The 16,421-nt window shown below is 43.8% G+C and overlaps 2 protein-coding genes and 2 long non-coding RNA genes across 5 annotated transcripts; 3 read left to right on the forward strand and 1 right to left on the reverse strand.

Moving 5' to 3' along the window:
• Window positions 1–986: 986 nt before the first annotated feature.
• LOC120695468 (probable glycosyltransferase 6) lies at window positions 987–4,744 on the reverse strand. The gene is made up of 2 exons (XM_039978709.1): window positions 4,295–4,744; window positions 987–1,007 (listed from the first exon to the last, which is right to left on the reverse strand). The coding sequence occupies exons 1-2, from the start codon at window positions 4,742–4,744 to the stop codon at window positions 987–989; spliced, it is 471 nt and encodes a 156-aa protein (XP_039834643.1).
• An 821-nt stretch (window positions 4,745–5,565) lies between these two features.
• On the forward strand, window positions 5,566–10,568 carry LOC120685915. Its single transcript, XR_005679870.1, has 3 exons — window positions 5,566–5,859; window positions 5,933–10,348; window positions 10,430–10,568. It is a non-coding gene; the product is annotated as an uncharacterized LOC120685915 (long non-coding RNA).
• Window positions 10,569–11,226: 658 nt separating this feature from the next.
• LOC120685918 lies at window positions 11,227–13,604 on the forward strand. 2 transcript variants are annotated; one of them, XR_005679873.1, is made up of 4 exons: window positions 11,227–11,481; window positions 12,327–12,479; window positions 12,591–13,101; window positions 13,306–13,604. It is a non-coding gene; the product is annotated as an uncharacterized LOC120685918 (long non-coding RNA). The 2 variants fall into 2 exon arrangements; XR_005679872.1 differs by having other exon boundaries at window positions 11,227–12,479.
• Window positions 13,605–14,561: 957 nt separating this feature from the next.
• Window positions 14,562–15,409, forward strand: LOC120685909 (auxin-responsive protein SAUR36-like). The gene has a single exon (XM_039968036.1). The coding sequence runs from the start codon at window positions 14,829–14,831 to the stop codon at window positions 15,270–15,272; it is 444 nt and encodes a 147-aa protein (XP_039823970.1). The 5' UTR covers window positions 14,562–14,828; the 3' UTR covers window positions 15,273–15,409.
• The last annotated feature ends 1,012 nt before the right edge of the window (window positions 15,410–16,421 follow it).

Consider the following 16,421-nt stretch of genomic DNA (forward strand, 5'->3'; position numbering starts at 1 on the left):
AGATTTTATATTTCACATCTCAGACATCCAATTAGACAAATATATATTCTCAAATTTAATCAAACACAAATCACATTGACAGAGAAGCATATACGATAGCTATACTCATGTTTCACAGAACATGATCGGATAGCCACGAGCTTGTTCAACCTCACAGCACTAGATTACAAACAATGCAACGGGTATCCGCTGACACCAGATTTCATATATATTCACAAAGTGCAGCACCACAAGGACACTGTATCAGCACTAGATTACAAACAATGCAACAGGTATCCGCTGACACTAGATTTCATATATATTCACAAAGTGCAGCACCACAAGGACACTGTACCAGTAGGTACACTCTATCAACTAGCATGTCCTGACAAGCCTTCATAGCTGGACGCCGGCTCGATGGATAAAAGTTTCACAGTTTCACTTGGATCAAAACACTGAATTTGGATCCTAAGTCAATCCAACCAAATGCAATGAACAAAATTCATATTATTTCTATGACCTCTCAAAAAAATAGATTGGGTCTTAATTGAAGCTCAAAAAATGCAAATATCAAATAAAAAACTCAAACACTCAAAATATTGCTATGGTTAGTCAAATAACATAGTTTATCTAATGAGTGAAACCCCACATATGCAAATGGCAAATATGCATATTCATAATCATAAACATAACTTGGGTCCTAAGTGAATCATGAATGTACAGATGAAAGAAGATTATTTATGTGGCCAGTCAAAGTGTACATAGTTTGGCTTGATTGAAAGTTCAAAACCCATAAGATCATATGACAAATTTGCAAATATAATGGTAACATTGTTTCTAGCTTCAGTCAATTGCCAAAAATAGTTTGGGTACTTAGTGAAACAACACAGATATGAAAATAGCAACTAATCATGGGCCAACAAAAATTAATTTTATACAGTTTTTAGGAGAACCATATACTTTGACATAAGCATATGCCTTTGAAGTGGTAAAATGTTCTGACAGGTCTACAGGTACCTATCTCCCATCTGAAGAACCAAAGACAAAAAGGCCATATAGAGTGATCCAGAAGGCAAAACAAGTGGCCTAACACCAATAAGCCCATGTAGAGTGATCCAGTAGGGACCAAAAATGACCATGTAGAGTGACCTTGGAATTTTTAGGAGCAAACAGATCAAAGTTTTTAGAAATATTTCAACAGATTCCAAATATTTAAATTTCTAGGGGCCTTACTAAAATCCAACAAATGGAGACATCGAGCTTCTAAATTCATAGTACGAAAAAAAACTAGGCTGATCCAAATGGGAAGTAGATGTACAGCAAGTACTTTTACTATAACAAAGTTAACAAATGAAATTGTCCCTAATATTAAACCAGAGGGGATCTCATAGCCCTTACAAATATATGAACATGTTACACCACCATTATATAGGAATTACAGTCCTCAAGTCACTATAACTTTTATATGATCCAACTATAAGTACAAAAATAGAACTGTAAACATCTATATAATAACTAACTGGATTTCGTAGTGTAAGATTTGAAATTTTCAGATATACATATGGATTATACTACTTATATTTCCATACATCAAAAAGATAGATATAAGATCTTCATATTCTCGTATTAGTAATGCAAAAATTATATAAAATAAATAAGCACAAGTGAATAAACTAATCCAAGGTAATGAGTAGCCAATAGCTATTGAACAGTCAATCTTGAATGCATGAGATTGCAAAAAAGAAAAATGAGCCACTAAAAAGAGTGAGCTGTTGCTCCTATTGACATGGACAAAAGCACAAAACAGAATGAACAATTCAAACTACAACGCTGAGATAGAGGTTTGTGAAATGATGCGGTCTGATGAACAAAATGATCAAGCAAATCAAATTAGATGGATGCTAGCAACCAACAATTCTCAATGAAATTATCCAAATCCACAAGCAAAAACAAAAGAAAATAAGAGAAGAAAGGGGAAGCTGAAGAACTCTAGAGCGGATCAAGCAAATCGAATAGATCATATGCGTGCTAACCTCAGATATCAATTCACAACAAAAATATTAAATCCGCTCTGCATAAAAGGAACCAGACAATTAGTTAGGAAATAAAATGATTCAAAATTCAAAATAAAATGGCAGGACCATTTTGAAATTCAAATACATAAAAGGGAAAATGATTATCACCTTGATTACACTTAGATGACAGTGTAATTAATGGTGTAGAAATAGTAAGTGCTAACTGTAAATTTAGAAATTCAAATTTTAAAAGGATTCAAACCTAAGGGGGTAATGATTTACACCTAGATTACACTGAAATGACAATGTAACTGATGGTGTAAAAATAGTAAGTGCTAACTGTAAATTTAGAAGTTCAAATTTTAAAAGGATTCAAACCTATGTGGGGTAATTATTTACACCACAACTACATTGAAATGATAGTGTAATTAATGATATAACAATAGCAATTAGTCAGATAAGACCTTTATCCATGTACTTATTATTCTCTGAAACCAGAATCCCATTTTAGACTATAAAATTATAGTCACATAAAAACTCGTCGAAAAATTTGCTTGCATAATTAAACAGCTAGCTGAAAACTCGTGGAAATGAATATATAAATTAGCTAGAAATTAATATTAGTAAAAATAGGGAGGATTGCACAGAAGGGAGTATGTAAAGTTTCAATGAATCTCTCTTGTTCAATAGAAGTATCAGATTCAGCTACTAGTTGCATAACTATAGTGACTAGTCATATCAATGCATTGTATGAGTCAGATTAGCATACTTTGTAACAATAATGAAAAAACTTGATAGAATTCGTGCTACACAAAATTTGCTAAGCATACTATTGCAGGAAGCCTTCTGATATGCAAGGGATTTATGATCTTACCCAATCTCAGGAAGGCTAAGACAATGCAAGACTTGCAAAACTGTAGGAAATAGTGCAAATATGATAACACATGTATCATGCTAACAAACTAACACCAATTGGAAATGTAATCATATAATAGGATTGAGCACACCGCCTATCTGCAAGACTATGGATATAAAATGACTATCAAAGTGAACAGACTCATACGGAAAGGTGCATAGTAAAATCTCATTAAAATATTAGGCAAGAAACTACAAATGTTCCCCGGAATAAGAAGAAAAAAGTGAGCTACAGAAGCAGGCACCCCTATCTAATTGACTCACGAACATAAACATCGGCAAGCATTCCTACTAATTAGATATACCAACCTTATACAGATAGAATACTATAAAAAGTCGATTCAGTTGACTGCCCCTCCAAGGACGGGGGATCACCATTCAATCAGCCCCCCAAATAACCTAGGAAGCAATCGATCCCCTAAAGCAGAAAAGCTCTCGAGCGGTCGAGCCGGAGGAAGGAGAAATGAAACGACGACTTCAGAATGAACGTGATGTGTTGGGTGGAGATGCTGTCATGTGGGACCAGCTTATCGCCAAAAATAAAATACACAATAGATCAGCGGACAGCTGGATGGATCGGACAGACAATAGCAGACAAAACCAGCGATCAGACGGTCACAAAATCGAGTGCTGAGACGGACAGAAACACTCGGGTGTGCTTTAGCTTTTCCCAATTTAAACTCAAAACTAAACTTGTACACGGAAATTGAGACAAGAGCTTGAGAAGACTAAAGGAAAAAAAAAACCCTACTAGATTTCATTGTGAAGGCTGCCTGTACCTAATGCTGGCAACATTCTTCAAAACACCACGTGACTAATCAATGAAAGGTTTATATAGTTTGAACGTACTTTGTTTGTTTCAAAATATCTGTCATTTTAGTTCCATTCGAAGTCAAAATTTTCTAACTTAACTAAAATTAAAATAGATAGAGTAAGCTAGGATGGAGAGACGCAACTGCAGCTCGATGTGGAGTTGTCACGGTGGCAAGGGGACAAGATCGTGGCGAAGCAGGCTAAACCGCTTTTCCATGCCTTTTCATTTTCTTGTGCAGTTGTGCCCCCCGTTCGGATGAGCGAGATTGGCTGGGCTGGCTGGGCTGATCAGCCCAGCCGCAGCCCATGCGTTCGGCAGCACCAGCGCAGCCGAACGGCTGGTGAACCACCTGGTGGCCTTTGACTCCTGCCCTACCACGCTCTCATACCGCACGGCCGCCACTCCCATCCGCACGGCGCCGCTAGGGGGTTGGGGGCACCTGCGTCGCCGCCGTGGGGGCCGCCCCGAGCCGTCGCCGTCGCCGTTCGCCTCGCCGGCCCCTTCCCCCACCGCATCTGTCTCCGGCCCGCCTCCCACTCGCGCTCGCCCTCGCCCTCGCCCTCGCCCTCACCCTCGCCCACTCCCGGTCACGCTCGCCCGCCGCCCACTCGCGCTCGGCAGCCGCATACCGCGCCGCGACGCCGTCGAGCCGCCCCACAATCTCCGCCCAGTACCCCTGGAAGTAGTACCCCGTCTCGAGCCGCGTCCGGTTGGGCCACCGCCGCGCGCCGCCGGGGTCCCTCGCCAGTAGGTACATGAGCGCCGACTGGTCGTCAGCCTCGGCGTCGGGCTTCCCGGCCAGCTCCTCCCTCATCGCCTTCCCCCATGCGGCGTGCTCCGGGTACGCCGGCCCCATCCTTGCCCACGCGTCCATGAGGTCCGGCGCCCACTGGTAGTTCCGGATGAGGAACACGCCCGCGTCCATGTCGGCGAAGGCGGCGTCGGCGTCGACCCAACAGACCCACTCGGCCTCCGGGTACGCCAGCATGGCGGCGCGCACGGCGCGCACTGCCGCCACCATGGAGGGCTCCAGCAGCCACGCCGCACGCTTCGCGTCCTAGCACGTGACGCGGCGGGGGAGTGGGAGGGGGAGGGAAGGGAGACGATGTTGGGCACGGGCGTGGGGCGTGAGGATGGAGGCGGAGCAGAGGAGCACGAGAGCGGCCACCACGGCGCCGGCCACGAACGCGACTGCCTCGCGGGCGCGCCCTGCCGGGAGCACGAGGCGGCCGTGCGGCGGGCGCCGGCCGCCCGCGGCGCCGCCCTTGGCCGCCGAGCCGCCGAAGGCCTCCGACGCCATGGAGGGATGCGGAGCGCAGCGTGTGCTGAGAAGAGAAGCCCAGGGAGCGCCGACACCGCACTGGCCAGGAAAGGAGGCCGACGCCGCGGGTACTTCCGCCAGGCTGGGATGTTGGCACCAACCATCCAACCGATCGATCCAGCCACTACAGTAAATATCAGCCGTCACTATTCATTCAACAACCAGCCCAGCCCAGCCAGCTATTTTCAGCTAAGCCGAACGGGGACCTGCTGTCTGTTTGACATGTACGCAAGAGAATGTACCGAGGCACTCCAACATTGTCAAAAAAAAAAAAACCACTCTGTCCTATGCTTCTATGCTACCGTTTAAAAAATAAACAAAACAAGTGCATGTAAAATTTGAGTTCGTGAGGGAAAAAAAAAAGTCAAAATCAACATGCAGTTTCCTCATGGGCTGGGCCGCTGGGCTATCCAACGCGTACACAGCCCGCGACGGCCCACGCTGGCCGTTTCGGAGGATACACACACCACACAGTACACACCATCCCCCCTTCCCAGGCACACAGAACAAGGCACACAGCCTTTCAAAAAAAAGAACAAGGCACACAGAACCGGCCGTTGCCGGTGTGCCCACTGCCGCCGGTCGAATCCCGGCCCCTCCGCTGCCGCTCCTCGAGCCGCCCCTCGAGTCACGACGAACCGAACCGCGACGCCCTCGGCAGTGGCACGGCAGTTCGGCGGCGTGAGTTTGCCGAGACGCCGAGGCCGCCCGCTCCGGCCACCAACCATCACCAGTTCACCACCACCGTCTAGACGCGCGCGCGGAAGTCGTCGTGGCGGCGGCGGTCCTCGTCAAGCTCGATGGTACAGTCTAAGGTAGGCGTTTCCTCGCCGCGTCTTCAATTTCTCATCCCCGTGCCCCGGTCCTGATCTACGTCCGCGTCTTCAGTTGGTTACAGGCACATTTGGTAGCCTGCTCCTGCTCGTCGACTCAAGTTGCTTGAATTGAATCCCCTATGTGTCAGTCGTGCTGTCCCCATCGGCAAGTGGCAAAACCGCGCGCGCTGTAGCCCCGCGCTGGTCAGTGTTTGAGGCTTCGATGCTTGATGCAATCATGACTGGTTGAATTTGTTGCCCGCTTGCTGCATTACCTCGACCCGGGCAATTTGTCCTGTCAGTCTGTCACAGTCCTTTCGTTTTCTTTCTGAATTCCAGCGGAATATTGCGTCACAGTCTTATCCTCTAGTGATTATCAGTTCCCTGATGCTTGGGTATAGTTTCATCAGTCGTCGATTTCATACTAAGCATGACATTCCGATAAGGTGCTCTGCTGGCACCAATCCATTTCCTGGAATCTGCTAAGTCAGAAGTCTCCATACGAGGAAGCGTGTTTAAGTTTGTTTTGGAGTGTTGTTCTCGTGACTCATGGTGAAGACCTTACAAGATTAGGTGTGTAACAACCAATATGTGTTGATAGGATGTTAATTAATTTGCATTGGCTGCTTCACGGTAATTGCCCTTTAGGATTTAGCTTCTTTATCCTGTAACTTTTTAAATACGCAAAACTGAAATATGATGTTAATGTTCAATCACCGTGAGAATCTGGTAAAATCAGTTCAACTCTTCCTTATGCTTCATTCCCTGAATGGCTGCTTCTAACTTGAATTCAACTTTGAATTTACTTCTGTAATTCTTTGTACCATAGTCATTCTTGGCTTTTGTTCTTGCCTTCTTTATTTTAGGTGCACACAACATGCATGTTTAAATTGGTAATAGTAAGTTAATAGCTTTTGACTCAACATGATCTTTTTTTCGTTGGCATTAAGGTAACTGCATTCTTTGACTTTGTTGTCTTGTTTAGCTCAAGTAGAATTCTTGGTTCTTTAGTTCAGATGTGAACATTTTTTGAATTTAGGCTCATTTTGAGTAACAAATGTGACTGTTTTCTTTTGTTGCTGCACCTGCCATCTAGTTGACAGATTTAAGCAAATGCCTCATGTATGGAGTATGGTCTCAACACTCAACATGTAAGAATGGCCAGTATAGCCTTTTAGAGCACATGAATCTTGTCGTATCTAAATTGATAACTGTTTCTTTTTTTTTAGATTATGGAAAAAGTTCTGGCCTTGATAATTGATAACTGTTTCTATAGGCATACATGTTCTTCTGTGTTGAGGCCTACTGCATCATATATCATACGTTAGTCTGCACACCTGATGCCAACTATCTTTGTAATAATTATCTTATCTATCTTATTTCTGGACATCTCCTTTATGAGCTTACTTATTTTCTATACAGATCAACCCAATGGATAGCAGCAAGGCATGGTATCTCTAGTCCTTCCATTTTGTATTGATTGTGCTTCTCCATAGTGTATGTGCTTTCGTATGTTGTATATCTGTACAGCGCTGAACTGCTAATAATGATTGCCTGAGTAGAGGACGGTGGTCCCATCACTTACGTTACTTTTTAATCTAGTTGTCATGCTGGTCTTTTCAGTGTAGCACTTTTGGTGGACCCTTCCAGTAATTTTCCAGTCAAATATGTTTAGAGAATTCTTGATCCCTATGGGATAAGGGTGAGAAAATTGTGCCCATGCTCGTAACCATCGTTGCTTCAAGCTCATCCACTGAAAGCTACTACTATTTACTGCTGTAAGGCAAGATGCATTCTCAATTCTCGTGCCCACCATTTTGAATAGAATGGTTGTGGATAAACAGTTGCCCTTGTAGGTTATTTCTTATTGCCATACAACTTGCTGGAGTATATTTGGTTTAATATTTTTCATTTTAATCATGTGAAGTGTGGAAGCTACCTTATATATTGTGAATATCAGTGGGACCTATTTTACATATTACTCTCAACAGAATAACACTAACATGTTTGTAAAATTGCTGCAGAAAATGAAGAGGGAAATATTAGCATTCTTCTTCATCAGGACCTTCAAAAGATTTGCTAAAACTGGGATCTGAAATTGTCGAGTGAAATCAACAGCTTGACTGTATCGTATATCTGCAAATTTCTAATTGTATACTTGTTTACTGGTGTATGTACAGTTATGTACATATTGCATAACATGAAAACTACATACAACCCTCTCATCAACTAAAATATAGATAGTGACTGGTTAAGACCCTTGGAAACCATGGTCATACTACTCATGTAGTAGCATGGCCTTACAACAGAGCTAAGGACTGCCCTTTCCACCTCTTCTGAGGGCTTTCTCCTAAGCAAGCACATCACATACTCCATCACTGCTGCCTCACAAGGTACTGTGATCCTGTCTTCACTTGTGAACCCAAACTCATCCTCAGACATCCGCAGGAGCTCCCCAAAAACGTTTGTATTAAGATACACCAAAGGGACCTCAAATCGCTTACCATCAGCTGTGTAGACGATGCAGTGGCCTTTGTTTGCTATGGCTGATGCGCAATATAGGTTGCCATCTTTGGTTGCAGTGATTGTTGTCAGCCTCCTCCCAAGGGTCGCCATATGTTGCCACTTCTTTGCCAGTTGAACTAGCCTCTTCGGATGTATCATGTTGTAATTCTATGAGATAATCTTTTGGTGCCCTGTGCTGTTGCTTCAGTTTTTTATGGGTTGTGAAGATGATATGCGCTAGTTTCATGTACTTATAGGATAACAATGGAGCACTAGAGCCATAAGGTACGCCCAATGGGTGTAGGCATCAGTATGGCTAGTTGGCAAGAGACTAGTTGGCAAGAGACAAAGCATGGATTTTATCTTCCTAGATGTTGCCATCTTGCTCTGTATGATTGAGTTTGATGCTTATTTTTCTTCTTAGCCTATTGGTACACTTGGGTCCACTCTATTAATCTTTTTCTCAGTCCAGTCTATTTATCATTTATGTCAACTTCATCCTTCTATTATGGTACACAGTTTCCTGCTGTTTGGTTTTACACTTGTATCTGGTTTCATTGGTACTAGTATTGCAGATGGGTGCTGAATTTTTTTTTACTAAGAATTATTTGAGATTTACTGTACAATGATAAATACCCAATTGAAAAGGTCCAAAATCTATGATTCTTCATTTCCAATGCTATTTCTACTGCTTCAACTAATGTAAGAACACTCTTCATTATTTTCTTTCGGGTAAATTCAACATATTGATGTAGAGATTCAGGAAGACAACTTTTCTGTGTGTTTGGCCTACTTTTCATTTGCCTAACAGCTTCAAGGTCTTACATTAGTTGGATGTTATGCTGGTGGATTAAAATCTTTATTAGTTACTCCTGTTGGAATATAAGTGAATTGCCCACCTCTCCCCATCACCTTAAGCTTTTGGGTTGAACCGGTCGGTGCATGCAACTCAATATGGTATCAAAGCAAGAGGTCTCGAGTTTGAATCCTGGTTAGCGCAATTAAATAAAATAATTGCTACTCGCTTCTATTCCACGTTCGAGGCCTGAGGGTGCCTCCACGTGAGGGGGAGTGTTGGAATATAAGTGAATTGCCCACCTCTCCCCATCAGCTTAAGCTTTTGGGTTGAACTGGTCGGTGCATGCAACTTAATAACTCTCTCCGTCCCATGAAGAGTGCAATTCTAGGTTTTTTAGACAGATTAGTGGTGGTGTGAAAAGACTTTAATGCCCTCAATTGTTTGCCACATATGGTTAGTTTTGGCATAAAATTCAAATCTGACCACTTAATTAGGCAGGTAATTGAGATCCAATCTCTAGAATTGCACTCTTTGTGGGATTTTTTCAAACTCAGGATTACACTTTTCATGGGATGGTGGGGGTACTTCTTATCTTTTGTTCGGTGTTCTTATTTCAATATTTCTGTGGTCTACTATCCATAGAGTCGCACTACCCTTTTCTTGCTGGACCAGCAGCCCTGCAAGTATGAGCATGTGGCCAACTTTGTGTTCAATTGGAGGTTTCTTTTGCGACCATTGTTTAGATTCAGTCAAACTCTAGTGGCGATTAAACTTTCTTGCTGTACTGGGGATCCTGTACTATCCTGTACACGATTTATCTGTTTGTGGCTGTTTCTGTCAGCATCTGGATCATATTTTTGATGGATATTCATCCAGAATAGACAACTAAATTATTTTGTTCGAAAGGTTTGCTCTGTTCAGGGGTCCTGCATAGGTAATCATTATTGAAGAGCTAGAGTAGCTGCTAATTTGTGAAACGATCTATTCATTAATTAATACAGAGTTCCAGGGATTTTATGTTAGCTCTTTTATTGTTATAGAAACACACCTTTAAAGTTCTGCCTCTAATCTTGTAGGCTGTGCTGTAAACTTTTGTTGTCTGACGTCTGATTTTTCTTGTAGATGCTCGTGGCTTAGTGATATACTGATATTTCATGGTTAATTGCACTTCAATCAGATGTTAAGGTGAGGTATGCTATACAGAACTATTTTACATCATATTGGACGTGTTACAAGCAAACAGTGCAAAACCCTGTGTATCTTCAGGAAGACAAGAACTACAGACTGAATTATTGATGCAGTGCCACCAGGTGGCAACACAGATGGACCCAGGAAAACCCAATCAAAATCACATTTCTTTCTCTTGCAACGTTGCATTTTCAGAGCTCGTGGCATTTCCTCCTGCCAGCCTGTCGAGAGCTCCGCTTGAACAGCATGCTTGTGTTTCCCCTCACCTATAAATCTATCAGCTTAGCACCAACACCTCATCAGTCCATCAGCAAGCTGAGCACTACAGCTAGTAGCTGAACAACTCCACCCGATACATTGGCTATTTTGACTTTTTTCCTCTTCTTAATACAATGATATGCAACTCTCCTGCATATAGGGGTGGTAAAGGGCCCAACATTTTGAACTAGAAAATCTAAGGATCGGGCCCTAAAAGGGCCGAGCTCTAAATATATGTATTTTTGAACTAAAAATTTTAAGGGCCCTATTGGGCTGTGAAGAGGCCACTAGGGCCATGGCCCATTACCACCCCTACCTGCATATTTGAGAAAAAACTCCACCCAATACAAGCTGAAGTTCTCTCTCTGAACTTTTAGCCACAACAGCAGGAGAAACAACCATGGTCAGTGCCAACTGCCAAGAGACTTGTTCAAATGGCAAAGAAGCGGCAGAGAATGGCGGCCCTCGTGAGGAAGCAGATCACATCGCCAGCAAAAGACCGAGACAGGGGGTTTTATGCAAAAAGTTAAATCGCGATTATTAATCACGATCAATTTTAGGGGGGGTATATGAAAATGTATGGGTCCATTTGATTTTAGGAGGGTTTTCGTAAAAGGTCCGCCGTCCCTCGCCACGGTTCGTCGCCTGCGCGCTGGTGGAGAGGCCCCTCGGCGTAGGCGGCCCCCACAACCTGTGGCCAGTGGCCGCGAGCCCGCGAGGTTGGCGGTGGAAGAGGCGACCTCCCTGTGCTGGTTCATCGTGTGCCACTGACACTGAGCCATCGCTGCACTTTGCTGACTGCTGGGCTTGGCGGTGGGCCGTGGTGTCAAGTGCGGCGCTAGCTTCGTCCACTTGGGTGCTTTTCGCGTCAGGTAGTTGGCTCTCCATGTCTCTTTGGTGAGAATTCTAACAGGCAAACTTGATCGGTTTATACCTTGCTTGTCCACAAATGCTCTGGTATGAAACATTAAGGTTTAAGTGATTGCATCATGTCCACAAATGCCTTAATTTGTTTCAGCAACTGGCCGGACAGTACCATATCAAGTGTTGATCTGCCAAGTCCCGAGCTCGTGCAGGCACAATTGGCTTGAGCATTTGCAGGACACCAATCTCTCTGTACAGTTGTAATGATTCAGCGAACTTTATTGTCAACGCATCTAGTCCAAGAATCCTACTAGCACTTTCACAGAATAACCACTTTTTTTTGTCTAAGAAAACTATTTCCCTTATCGTAATTACCATTAGGCCATTCTCTGTGCATATGTTGTATCAGCATGATGCTATGGTATGCTGCAAAGTGAAAGTAGGATTGAGATGAGAGCAGTACTCAGAATACAGGGTCTGGACATGCACCCAGACCATGGGCCTAGCACATCCGGACACAGCCATATGGAGGGTTGGGACTTGGGAGAAGGGAGATGGATGATATTTTGCTTAATGCCTCAATCATTGCATGAATTAGTAGCATAGTAAGTCTGTGCAAGGCTGTGTTTCTTTTCAGGTAGGTTTACATGTATTTTCAGAACACAATTCGCATACAGCATAATAAATTTGTGGATCAGGAAGTCTTGGGCTTAATTGTCCCAACTTTTTTCCTGAACGTTTTCAATTTTGTAAGCTTGATAGTCCTACTGGTTTACATTTTTCTCTTGGTTAAATATCACACACTGATCTTCCTCTAGAACTCAGCTTCCTTACCCATTTGTGATTTCACCAGGGATTCAGTGTCAAGGGCTTGTGGCACACTGGCATGGTTTGGCTCAGTAGAATTGAGAAATGCCAATCATGACTGGTTCCTGCGTTGCCACATTCAGTAACCTTTTTTTATGCAAAGTCCTGAGACTGCACGAAAGGAACATGTTGCCTCATTGTAAGTACCAAATTGTGATTAGTAACTTATCTCCTTACTGTAACATACATACAATCAACACGAATAGCGGCACTAACTTTTTACATTGTCATCTTCCTTGATTGCTTGCAGGATAATTGGTCTATGGATAACAGTTTCTCCCCCTAATTCCTACTGCCTATATTCAGCTATTTTACACCCATCTAGGAACTCCAAACAGCGAGCTGATGGCTAGCTAACTCGAACAGATGGTGGCCACACAGCTTGCATAGTGGCATGATGCTACCATGATACTCAGGAATGCCTTCTCTAGCAATACAGAGGAGCATTCTTGAGTATCATGGTAGCATCATGCCACTATGCAAGCATTCCTCTTGTCGGCAGTGCACACCAAACGCCTCCTCGGATATCTGCAGGAGCTCATGAAGGCAAACTCCTCCTCGGATATCTGCAGGAGCTCTGCGAAGGCTGGTGTGCCGAGATATGCCAGTGGAACCTCGAACCTCCTCTTGTCGGCAGTGTACATGGAGGTGCAGCACTCATCAGCTATTCAGCTTCCACTGCCACCCTCAAGGAGATCCACAACGCTGCCATCCTCTGCCAGTTCTTGGCCAGCTGAGCGATCTTCTTGGCCTTCATCATGGTTGGTTGTTTCTTTCTTGGCTGGAAACCAGAGAGATCTTAATTGAGTTTCCAAGGCTTTGTTTGTGAAGCTGCAAATGATGGTGTTTGAAGGACACTTGACCATGAATATTTAGGTGTTACATGGGGCTGCAGCAACATGTTGGTCTTTGTGGTTGAGTAGGAATGATCTGATATTTGAAAACAAACAAATATTTTTTTGCAGGTTATCTTCACAATATTGCATTGGCTTCGTACATGGGCTATTCTCCAAACACCCACTACACAAGAGTTAGTTGCAACGGCATCTCAACGCTTGACACAAATAGCCAAGGAGTTTTTTTTTACCTAGGCACATGGGTGGCGATCTAGTCTACGGATTGATAGTTACTAGAGTGTTTGCTCACTCTCTTTTGTGTAAGGCTAAATGCTCTTTAGGTAGAGGTCTTGAATCTCTTTCAAGAATTGTTGTATCACCTTGATGTAGCATTACTTGAAATTAATAAATTTCTCTTTTTGAAAAAAGATGTAGAAAAGAACAAGTCACCCAGTCATGTTGGAATTGGATGATTGGCAAGGTGGCAACCTGCAAGGGACAAGGGCATGAGTGCGGTACGTGCCTATGTTTTGGATCAGATTTCTGATGGGGCCATGTGTTTGGTGCATAGCAAGCTCTTTCAGTGGCTCGGTGCCTGGATCAGACACTACACGTTGCAGCCATGCTCAGTATATCAGGGAGGAGGAACAAGGAGGGCCAGCCGGCCAGGCTAGTTCAGGTAGCTGTAGTGCAATCAGATATTGGCAGAGCAGATGCTTTTCATGGTAAGGACTCCTTTTGGTTTGGTGTCCATTGTTGAGACTTCAAGAGTTTAGGAACTTAGGTTCGTCAGGTAGCTGTCATCTAAAGATAAAAGATGGATCTGGCTCTGGGGATCCTATCTTGGTAAAATGCTAGTGCCTTGCATTGAAAGTCCACTGACAGAGATTGGAAAATTTTGGAGCGCCACATGTTTGTTAGCCTGTCCTATGCTTGTGTGCTCCATTTCAACACGTGTTTTTCATACAGAACGATCAGACAGGCAAATTCCCAAAGAATGTTGATATCCACGCATAGGAAATTTGAAGACCGCAAATTGAAAAAGTGATATGAAGGTATCGAGCAAGTTATCTGGACCGTTGAATACTTCTAATCTGGTTGCTCAGATACCTATGGGAATGGGCAATTTTCAGACCACATGATTTAATCCGAGGATCCTATTCAGATCCTGAGAAATGGAAATATTAGTGGCCGATCGAAAAATGCTTGATATCTCATTGAATCACAAAGAAATGGTCCTAACAAGTTGGGCCCAGTTTACATGTGGTCTTCATGAGGCATGCTTCCTGGACAGAACTAGTCAATATATATGGCAGCATATTGTGATATCCACACAATGCAACTAGTGTCCCCAACAAGTGGCAACACAGGTGGCCCGGGAGAAATCAAATCAAAATCACGTCGCTTTCTCTTGCAACACTGCATGTTCAGAGCTCGTGGGCATGTCTGCTGCAAGATTGTTCAGATAGCTGCTCTTGAACCGACTTCTTCTCTTTCTCTTCAACTATAAATCCACCAGCTTAGCACCAACACTTCATCAGCCCTTCAGCAAGCTAGGCACTACATCTAGTAGCTGAGCACCCACCCGATACAAGCTGAAGTTCTCTCTCTGAACCTTTCTCCAAAGAAAAATAAAAGCAGGAGAAGCAACCATGGTCAGTGCCAAGAGACTTGTTCAAATGGCGAAGAAGTGGCAGAGAATGGCGGCCATCGCGAGGAAAAGGATCATGCCGCCGGCGAAAGGAACCGAAGGGTCTTCGTGCAGCACGTCGTCGGTGGCTAGCAAGGGCCACTGCGTGGTGTACTCGGCTGATGGCCGGCGGTTCGAGGTCCCGCTGGCGTACCTCGGCACAGCGATCTTCGGCGAGCTCCTGAGCCTTTCGCAGGAGGAGTTCGGGTTCGCCGGCGATGACGGCAGGATCATGCTTCCCTGCGACGCTGCCGTGATGGAGTACGTGATGTGTTTGCTCGGAAGAGACGCATCAGAAGAGGTCCCGAGGGCGTTCCTGAGCTCTATGGCGAGGCCTCGCCATTGTGGAAATGGCTTGGTGCAATCCATGGGTGTTAGCCAGCAAGTTGCTGTCTCTACCTTCTGAAGATTAGCACTTAGATTGTTTTCTTTTTCTTGCACGATATATGTAAATAGTTACATGTGGGAGATTGGAAATGAAACTAGATATGATTGTTCAAAAAGAAATGGAAGAGAGATATACACAGCCCGTTTTTGGTGTAACACTCTTAACTAACTGGGCTGTTCCACGATTATCCTTTTTTTTTCGTTTTGAGGTTTTAAATGTCTTGACAAATGAAGCTCTGGTATTAGACAACAAATGAAGTCAATGAACCTTATACCGAAATTGATTCCAAAAAGAGTCAAAACTAAAAAAATCCACACATGCTTATACCCGCAAAGCATGTATTCCATCAGTTTTATCTGCCGTTTCAGACATTTCATTTTGTTTTTTAATAATTTTCTATGCAAGATTTTGACTGATTTTATCAACAAACTTGAATTCATAATTTCAGATACAGCAATTTTACTTCATTTTTTTGAAAACTGGGTGCAAATCTGATTACAACCTATAGCAATCTCGGCCGCTTCACCACCTCTGGTCCTCGGCGCTTATAGAGCTCCTCTGCAAATCTGGGGGACGAGAAGTAAGGCTCCAGTGCTGGGACCTGTGCGAGCTTGGCGGTGGAAGCGGACACCTCCCTGTGCTGGTTCCTTGTGTGCCACTGGACCCGCCGCTGCAGGTGGGCGGTGGCGTCAAGTGCCGTGCCAGCGTCGTCCGCTTGGGTGTTTCTCGCGTCAGGCCGTCGGCTGGAGCGCCATCTCCACTTCCACACGCGAGGCTCTGGTGAGAATTCCAAAACGTGGTTCAAAAAAGAATTCCAAAACGAAAACTCGATCACATTATTCTGCTCATATGAAAACTGAAGCAGAAGGTCAATGCCACCATGATAAGCTTTTTCAAAGCAACTGGGCAACTGGCGGTCTTACTGTTGATCTGCCCCACTCCGGAGCTTGCGCTGGCACAATTTTGTTTTCGAACAAATGTGCGCTGGGCATTTGCCCGACCCCGATCCTCTGTACAGTTACAAATTTACAATGATTCAGATTTTGTTTGGTTGCGCTAGTAAAGTTTTTGAAATAAATTTTTTTCACATTTAAAATATTAAATATAGACTAATTACAAAACTAGTTTGTAAACCACGAGACAAATTTATTAAGACTAATTAATCCG

The sequence above is a fragment of the Panicum virgatum genome, chromosome 2K, assembly GCF_016808335.1.
Source record: "Panicum virgatum strain AP13 chromosome 2K, P.virgatum_v5, whole genome shotgun sequence".
Lineage (NCBI taxonomy): Eukaryota > Viridiplantae > Streptophyta > Magnoliopsida > Poales > Poaceae > Panicum > Panicum virgatum.

What these genes read in the sequence shown, in the direction of transcription:
- LOC120695468 (XM_039978709.1), bottom strand. Translation starts at nt 4,744, where the DNA reads ATGGTGGCGGCAGTGCGCGCCGTGCGCGCCGCCATGCTGGCGTACCCG. An exon ending in GTGACCGGGAGTGGGCGAGG is followed by an intron (nt 1,008 to 4,294) that starts GTGAGGGCGAGG and finishes TTGGTTCTTCAG; the next exon opens with ATGGGAGATAGGTACCTGTA.
- LOC120685909 (XM_039968036.1), top strand. Translation starts at nt 14,829, where the DNA reads ATGGTCAGTGCCAAGAGACTTGTTCAAATGGCGAAGAAGTGGCAGAGA.